The following is a 9,449-nucleotide window of genomic DNA, read 5'->3' as shown; positions in this document are numbered from 1 at the left end:
TTGTCAAAATGACAGAATTTATAAATAATATTTTACAAAAAATGGGCGTCGATACAATAATTTTCTACTCTTCCCTCGTCATGTGCATGACGCTGGGCAGTTATTACAAAAAGATATCGGAGGTTAATCTTAAACGTAACTTTGGAAGCGGTCTCGGTTTTCTGGTGTCTTGTCTGATTTGTGGAACCCAAATATATCACACCGTGCTACTGGTGTGGGGAAACATTGTTATCATAAAATGTTGCGATAGAAGGTAACATTTGGGAAATCGATCGGTAACTTTATCGATCGCTTTGATAATCGACGATGTTTTCAGATACCTTCACCAAATAAGTCTAGCGTACACGTGGATGTATTTATTCTATTTGCACTACTATTTATCTCACACTTACGTGATTTGGATCTATCAGACGCTCGCCTTGAGACTGGTCGGCCTGGCCTTTGAAATCCATTTAGCTCATAGGGCGAAAGGTGAAACTCGAGTCAGTGTCACAAGAGTCACCATTGGCGATAGCGATCTTATCACAAACGACCCGAGCGCAGTCGATATTATAACGTATGCGTATTTTTTCATAGGATTGCATAAAGGTAAACTTCACAAATTCTAATATTTCGTATCAGAAAATGACGAGGGACCCGATACCGCCTTCCGTCTCCGCATCTTTGACGGTCAGGCAGTTAGACATAGACAAAACATTTATTACTAACGAAACAAAATAATAATAATCAAAAAAGAAAAATAACAAAAAATTACACTTGAATTCGTTTTGTGCAAAATGGGTTTAATTTTTGGGAAAAGGTTAAAATTTTACCTTAAAAATATGATCTATAGATTTTTTCAATGTGGTATTTTAGGAAGCTACAATTTATTATTTCAGGGCCTTACTATAGATGGAAAATCTTCGAAGATCATTTTAGCTCACCTTTCGCGACTTTGGGTGATTGTCGTGTAATAACTGAACAAAAACTGAAGAAAGCGTTCTTGTGCGCATTGGGTTATATGCTTCTGCGAATGAAGTATTCTCCCGAGGTATAATTATGTTTTCCAGCGCAGATTTTCTGCCTTTTCTCTTTAAAACTAATAAACAAATACTGATTCCTGCACATACAACTTTTAGTTCTACTACATGGACGAATTTTATACGGGTGATTACGGAACGGACTTTCGCTACCTATACAATATACCACAACTGATGACATACTTTTTGTTTTATCAAATAACAATGCTTCTATGTACGAGTGTGTGCACGGAGACAGGTTTTGGCATTTATCCGGCTAAATGTGTCCCCATACCGGGATTCGGTCCTTCCGCTCGGTTCAGCCTTTTAAAAGTAGCGTAAGTATTTTAGATTGTTGGGAAGGTAAGAAAGTTATACGTACACTTGTAAACGAAAAGGCAAGTTAAAACTGTCTTCTAATTTTTGAGCAGGTGCCTACAACATTATTATAATATCATATGTAGCCCCTGCTTTCTTCGTCATATCATTTCAAGGCTGGGTTCTTAATACATGTAATACCTAATTGCTAGTGGTAGATTTTTCTATACTGAAAGAAAATACCACATATACGGAAAACCTACGACTCATACCAATTAAGATAAAGTCCACGTGTTGGTATAGTCTCATCTATATTTTAAGCGGTGGTACGACTGAAGCAGCGATACAAGAGGAATACAATTTTTCCATGTTAAAATGCTTCGATCATGAGAAATTACTGATTGGACCAAAAATGAAAGACAGTGTCCGAAGTTGGGATATGCCCACCCGCTTTTGGTTCTGGGCAAATGTTTATAAGACTTCATTGAGAGCAAACAAAGAAGTTCGGTGAGTTTCCGTTAAATCGTGATTTAATATAAAGAGCGTCTTCAAAATCTAATGAAAATAAGTTTAGTTCCTCTAATACATTCTATTATATAATGATAATTTGTATTATACTGTAACTGATTAATTCAGCAGATTGCCCTGTGTAGTCTGCGTAAACCACATAGCTAATGATACATTATTACCCTTATCATTTAAGTTATAATAAATGCAGAGGACAGTATTGTTGCCATATAGTAGATAACATTTCAACAAAATTTAATAATATTACGATAATGATAAGTAGAGTAACAGTCCTATTATAGTTTACCAAGGCAAAACATAAAACAAATTCATGGATACGAATGAATTTAATTATCTCTAGCAGCGAAAAGGTATCGTAGAATTAAGGCCAGAGGAGCTTCAAACAAATCTCGTCATGTCTTAATTCCACTTGCTACTACATGATTTACTTCGCGACACTATAACGATGGTTACAGAAGTGCGTGGTCATTTTTCGCGTGGACAATATGGTGCAGCCCAACTTTGCCTCAAACCATTATCTCGGCGACTCTGTGGGTCTACATCCATTTAGAATCAGAGTACGGCGAACTGTATGACACTTCCGGAACGGTAATTAAGTCATCGTAATTTGGTCCCAAGTTTCATTGGCCGTAATGATCTCGTACTGATAAGAACCGGTTTGTACTTTGTACAACACCGGATAACGTTGATGAACACTACATTGTGTGGGTTTAAATTAACTAAATGTAAACTAGAGATAATAATTAGTGTCATTAAACTAAAGTATATGAAATATGTTGTATAGGTTTTTCAATAAGAGCTTATGCAGGTATTTTGTAGAAATTTACAATCTTCATCGTACATATATAAAGTTATATTAAAATAAGACATAAAAAAACCATAACAATGGATAGAGTTGATCCTGGGATCAAGTTAATAAAAACGCCCGTTATCGAATAAAATAATATTTTACGTTAGTCTCGATAACCATAGGTATATAGAATAAGTTGAGGTCGTTTTGTCGCTCACGGGCAGAAACACAAATAAAATGTAGATTGTGCTCTTGCGCAAACGCAAGTATATCTAGTAACTAGTTGTAGTTACTTGTTTATTCAAATGAAATTGATATAATTTTTTCAGATGAAACTGCCATGGGATATTGGATTCTCAATAATGCGTCTTTTCTGTCTTATCTATTTGACCCCTTGCTTCATTGTTAGCGATACCAGTGTTGTGCTACGTTACTACAACTCAATATATTGGATATTTCATGTAATACTATTCGCTTTGATGGTAGCTGCCATTGTCATTTATAAATTGAGAGGGGAGTAAATGAAAGGCGATTAAATATTCGGAAGTGGTTTCATTTCGATTCTTGTAATTATGGCCAGAATGAATATGAAATATAAATCTAGTATCTACAACCATTGCCTTTGTTTAAATTAATTAATTTAAATATTCTTTTATGGACAAGAAGGTGCCTGAAAATGTTGTTGATTATTGGGTCTGATTTGGTATCCTTTAGTTTGGGAGTTTATCGTAATAAAATTATCTTACCTTTTATCGTTGGTAGTAGGTATTCTTTTTAGTTAGTAATACTAATAGCAAATAAAATGTAATGTGTAAATGAAGCTGTCATAATCAATGAGTTTGTTACGATATCCTAGTATTGGGAAACTTTTAATTTAATTAACTAAAGCCTTTTTGAAGTTATACTTCTTTAGGCGCGTTATGAAAATTTGATGAGAGTGAAATTTTACGATGCGCGCGCACCTATGACACAAAATTCGGAGTGTGATTATAGCGTGCGCAATCTACAAAAGAAATAGAATATAAGCTAACTTCACGCATATTCTATTTCTTAGCTTAGCAGCTTAACAAGAATTTTGAATATCCATGACAATTGACATCTGACATTGACATTTACCTTTTAAACAAATATAGGAGTTTGAATTATTGTTTAAAATAAAAGATTATCTATGTATCTAGTTATTTTCATAATTTCATTATACAAGTGCGAATTTTATATGTGCGTCTGAATTATAATCAGAAGTGATTTAAATTTAATATCTAAATCAAAACTAATTAATATGATAAAATATTTGTGAAAAAACTGTGCCAACCTTCCTGAGTGCTTCAATACAATTGAGGTTAACTATCCGTAGGTATTATCGAGTATTATTGTTGATTAAAACTGAAACATGAACCATTATTCATTGCTTATGTTTATTGCGTTTGTTACAGCAACGTTTTAGAAATATTCTATATATCAATAATTGAGAACAAAGATTTAAGCACGAATACTAATAAGGAGAAAATGAAGGCTTGGAGCGATATAACAGAGAAGTAAACATTTTAATAAGTACCTGCATCTCAAAAAAATGACCACATTATTTAATCAAAACATGTAATTTTTCAGATTTAATCTAGCAAATATAAGGACAAGAGACAAAAAACAATTGATGAATCAGTGGAAGTGCACTAAATTGAATACAAAAAAAGAGTTGTCATCTTATCGCCGTGAAACATCTAAAACTGGAGGTGGAACAAAGCCACCATCACCTTCTCGAGACACAATGGATATGGCAGAGATGATACCGCAACGGTTTGAAGTAGATTTCAATGAATTTGATTGTGATGGTGTCGAGGTAGGAATGTTAATTATAAATATGATGTATGGTAATGTTCAAGGTTCAACCTTTCAAGCATAGGCATATGCTCACAACAGTACTTTATTCCCCTACAGGTAGTTAGAGATATTGTAATACCTCAAAACATCCATGTTGCACTTGTAGTACCGAAACTCTGTCCAGCCAGAAGTGAGCCCATTCCCACTTATAATGGACAGTGGGTATAATACACCTTAATACCTGAGTGCGAACCACTCACCATGATACTTAAATTAATAGATGTTATTTATATATTTCAGGATATTACAAATAAAATCATTTTGGAAACAATTGATATCCCAAAAGCCAACAATGACAAGGTAATAAATCAGTTTTGACATAACTTGAATACTAAAAAAGCCAAACAAAGGTGTGCACAACAGTGACAACATAACTTAACAATTTCATTATTTTGTAGGATTAAAGAAAGGTTAAAGAAAATCATGTCGAACTGAACAACAAGAATCCCCAAACAACTCCAAAGAAACCTACAAGGAAGACACCGGTATTATATTTAAATTATCTCTATCTCTAAATAGAATAAAAGAAAGTTGCTATCCAGGTCTGTAGCATGTGCTACAAATTATATTATTAACACATTTATATAATTATATTAATATAAATGTGTTAAAAAATTTATAATATGAATTATAAAAAAATTTAAGTTTTGCATGGACAGAGCTTAAATTAATATTCTCTTATTTGTTGCAGAAAGCAAGTAGTAGTTTTAGTTTTGGAGAAGCCTCGTAGATGCACAACCAAGTAATGATTAATTTAAAATTACAAACCGAAATTCTGATGAAGACAGTCACTTAAAAATAAATAGTATAATGAAATAAAAATGTTTTAAAGATAAATAGTGTTTTATTTGTTTAATGTAAGAGAATAATAATAAATATTTATTTAATTAATTTTTCAAATGTAAACTGAACTTTATTGACTTTAATGACTCCTTTTCCAGTCTTTGATTATTTAATTGTAATTAATTATTTGCATGCAATCAAAAACTATTTTTAATAATTCCAAAGAAGTATAACTTCTTACGCGCGTACATAAGTACACGCACCCTTTTTTTTTTTAACTATTCTATTTTTGTAGTAAGTTACAGTTTACATAATTTTACTTTTATTTTCTAATTGTAACAAAATTAAAAACAATATTGATTTAAGCTAAAATTCCATAACATGGTTGGACTAAACCATATGTTTAAACAATTAATTATTTCCGCAGCTGTTAATAAACCGTATTATTCCTTATCAAGACATTATTAAATGCCAGTAATGTTTTATAATGTGTCATAATTAAATAAATTTGCTGTTTCATTAAATTCCTAAGATATGAGTACAGGGAGTAAAACAGGCAAAATGATAGTTAAATTATTCCTATATAATAAAACCAACACAAACTAATAATTGTACTTTTATTTTCTAATTGTAACAAAATTAATAACAATATTGATTTAAGCTAAAATTATATAACAAAAATGAATGGAAATCACAGACATATTTTTGGAAGACTTCATTGGTCGCTTCATATTTAAATAATGATTTGGCGTGACGTTCCCCATGTACAAATAATACTGTATATCCTTATCTAAACTAAGTAAATTAGCAACTAAAATATAATATGTTGCCATAGTATTCTGTTACTGATAACAAAGTTCTCACTTGATTTAAATATTTGTATGAATGAAAATATTTCTCTAGCTAATTTTAAGTGACAACACAGTAACAAGCTAGGCTTATTTATTATCCACCCTAATTAAAACAATTATTAACTTGTATTATTGTCTTCTTTCTTAATATTTTCATAACATTATATTAAATGCGACAGATAACTTTGTAACTTTTATACATAAGTTGTTGTGCAACAAATTAAGCACTTTGTCAATTAAGTTTTATCTCAGTAGCTGTTATGTTGATTTTGGGCTCCTCAATAATCTGCTTGTTTTGAATTAGTCGTAGCTCTATCAGCTTGGGTGGAATCTTTCCAGTCGGTTGAATTCCTGAAATTTTTATTATTATTAAGAATGTAAATGAATAATTGTTTGTTTTAAACAAATAAATTATCTAATAACTCTACACAGATAATGAAGTATTTAATATCTTAATTAGCCTTTGCTTGTATGTTCACATGGAGCAGGGTTGGTCTAGTGGCTTCAGCGTGCGACTTATACCCGTGGTCGTAAGTTCGATCCCTGGCTGTGCACCAATGGACTTTCTTTCGATGTGCGCATTTAACATTTGTTAGGCACTGGAGGCCGAACCTACTTGCCTATTAGATTTTAAAAATGATCATGAAACAAATTCAGAAATGTGAGGCCAAGACCTAAAAAGAGGTTGTAGTGCCACTGATTTTTTTTGGTATGTTCACATAATTCACATATAAAGCTTTTACAAATATTTTATAAAATCTTACTTCTAGCATTATCATAGGTGTCTTTGACAATGGCTTGCAGTGTGGCGATGGTTTGCTCTAATGTTAACTTTAAATTGTTTTTAGTTCTGTATGACCATGCTAAAAACAATGCTGCAAATAAATCTCCTGTGCCTGTGAAGGTTGCATCTACTTTTGGTATCTGTACCTGGTAACAGCAGTCTAAAAATTTAAATGGCATATAATCACATTCAAAATAAACTTATATGCAATACCTAATCCATTTAGTTTGTACACAAAATGTATACCTTTATTGCTGGCAATGGCAATCATGTTATTTTCATCTCCTAAGTCTGTACTTGACAGGACAACTGTTTTCACGCCTTTATTATGTAGAGCTTGTATTACTTTTACAGCCCCGTCCAAATCTTTCATAGTCAACCCAGTCAATAACTCTGCTTCAAATTGGTTAGGGGTCAAAATGTCAGCTAATGGTACCACATCATCCCTATAAACTGGCAAAATGCTCTCGGGCACATAGAGCTTACCATTATCACCCATGACAGGATCGCATACTAGAATCATATAAAAAAAATATACTCTACAGTGTTAACATACTACAATTTAATAATTTAAATTAAGCCAAGGTAACTTTGAGTTGATGTGACACAAGTAGTTAACATTTAAAGTTTGTTTTTTTTTGTACATTAACATGGATCAACATTGCAACATTTAAGCAAGACACAACAAGCAAAAGCTATAAATTGTGTAACAAAAAGTTTTAGTGTTAAATACTTGACCTACTAAATGTGCATTATCTCAAAGTCATTCAGAATCATGTCACTATAGAAAATGTTATTATAAGTTATCATAATATTTGCATACTCAAAATAACTTAGTTTTATAAAATTAACCATTACTTAAATATACAATTACTTTTAAGTATTACCTACCATAAACTAGATCAGGGTTTTTTACCCTCAAATTTTTAATTATTTGTGCAATCTTTTTCAAGGATTCTGGTGATCTTGAATAGCCTGTTAAAAAGTGTGTATAGTAGTCAACATCATTTAAAACAAGGCCATTTATGAGTTCTTCCATATCCTCATTTTGTAAAATAGTTCCTTTAATATCTTTGTATCCAGTGTGAGTTGAAAATTGCACAGTATTGATAGCGTCAACTTCTAGACCAAGAACCTTAAAACATTGAAAATTTAACATATATTAATAAAATTAACTAATCATATAACATTTTAATAAAAATGCAAAGACTTATTAAGATTTATTTATTAACTTACTTGAAGTGGGAATACAGCACTCTTATTTCCCACATAACCATGAACAACATGACTCTGAATAGAAAGAACTCTCGGCGTCGAAGACATGATATTTAAAAAAAAACACTTAAATCTTTAATTTTAATTAAGAGACTATTAAATATGAATACAATATGAATTAGTTTCTTCGGCTTTATAGCTACTAAATAATAAATTAATAAACTTACACCAAGCAACAGCCTAAGACATAATAACACAGATATCTAATAAATAATAATATATAAGTACTAGTCTACGATATTATCACAACACATAATTATTGTTGATAAGGTAAAAGGTTAGTTAATTGTTACCACCAGGGCTGCCAGAATGTATAATTTTTTACAAATTGTGCATAATCAGATTTACATAAAATGCATTTTTGAAGTGAAACTTCTTTAGGCGCATGAGGGTAAATTTTTTACGGATCGTCACGAAGATGTGCAGCGTTTTTGTCAAAGACAAAGGAGAGAGCGATTGAGACCGATTGAGAGAGAGAAGGGCAAATTACCTTATAGAAGTTCTATTTTTAAAATTAAAATTTCGTAAAGAGAATTTATGACATCTTAGTACCTAGGTATTTTATAAACACATTTTATAAAATATAATACAATGATAATAATATAAAATTAATGATGTAATGTATATAGTATAATAGACTAGATAATATGGAAATGTAACTAGGGGTTAAGCGAAATCATGAAAAACACAGAAATAAAAAAAAAGTCAAATCAAAGCTGTGCAACACTTGCATATTTCCAGTATTAACATACAGGTAGGCTGAGGTACTTATAGAAAAGTGGAACAAAAAGATCATATATTGGTACCCAAGAAATAATAAAAGAAAACGAGGTAGACAGTTTCGAAGGTGGGAAGACGAAATAAAATCCGTAACTGGGAAAATTTGAACCAGGAAAGCTCAGAACAGAGCAGAGTGCAGTGATGCCAACTCGGATTTTGAAAATTACGTAGGCCAGATTAGAAAATTACGTAGATTTAGTAAAAATTGTATAGGAAAAGTTCGTAGATCTACGTACTTTTTTTTAATGAGTGAAATGAAGAGGGTAGAGTAGGTAAAACTGAATAAAACTAGTGGTTTATTTTAAAATTATTATTAAAAATAAAAAAGGGTCCGTGTACTTTAATGTACGCGCGTAAGAAGTTATACTTCTTTGTCTTTATGAAAAATAGTTTTTGATTGCATGCAAATAATTAATTACAATCAAATAATCAAAGACTGGAAAAGGAGTCATTATAGTCAATAA

General features: G+C 31.5%; 2 protein-coding genes across 5 annotated transcripts; one reads left to right on the top strand and one right to left on the bottom strand.

The window, feature by feature from the left end:
* The first annotated feature begins 8 nt into the window (after positions 1 to 8).
* Positions 9 to 3,176, top strand: LOC125053614 (lysophospholipid acyltransferase 7-like). 4 transcript variants are annotated; one of them, XM_047655041.1, is made up of 7 exons: positions 9 to 253; positions 317 to 588; positions 879 to 1,030; positions 1,119 to 1,336; positions 1,638 to 1,823; positions 2,300 to 2,432; positions 2,964 to 3,176. In XM_047655041.1, the coding sequence occupies exons 1-7, from the start codon at positions 9 to 11 to the stop codon at positions 3,153 to 3,155; spliced, it is 1,398 nt and encodes a 465-aa protein (XP_047510997.1). In that variant the 3' UTR covers positions 3,156 to 3,176. The 4 variants fall into 4 exon arrangements, with proteins under 4 accessions (XP_047510997.1, XP_047510998.1, XP_047510999.1 ...); XM_047655042.1 differs by having other exon boundaries at positions 2,300 to 3,176; XM_047655043.1 differs by lacking the exon at positions 2,300 to 2,432 and having other exon boundaries at positions 2,964 to 3,074.
* Positions 3,177 to 5,895: 2,719 nt separating this feature from the next.
* Positions 5,896 to 8,599, bottom strand: LOC125053990 (pyridoxal kinase). The gene is made up of 6 exons (XM_047655634.1): positions 8,373 to 8,599; positions 8,167 to 8,278; positions 7,822 to 8,065; positions 7,177 to 7,443; positions 6,911 to 7,090; positions 5,896 to 6,497 (listed from the first exon to the last, which is right to left on the bottom strand). Exons 2-6 carry the CDS (start codon positions 8,251 to 8,253, stop codon positions 6,379 to 6,381), a joined length of 897 nt encoding a protein of 298 aa, XP_047511590.1. The 5' UTR covers positions 8,254 to 8,278; positions 8,373 to 8,599; the 3' UTR covers positions 5,896 to 6,378.
* Positions 8,600 to 9,449: the final 850 nt, after the last annotated feature.

This window comes from Pieris napi, chromosome 11 (genome assembly GCF_905475465.1).
Source record: "Pieris napi chromosome 11, ilPieNapi1.2, whole genome shotgun sequence".
Classification (NCBI taxonomy): domain Eukaryota; kingdom Metazoa; phylum Arthropoda; class Insecta; order Lepidoptera; family Pieridae; genus Pieris; species Pieris napi.
This window is presented reverse-complemented; position numbering and strand designations above follow the sequence as displayed.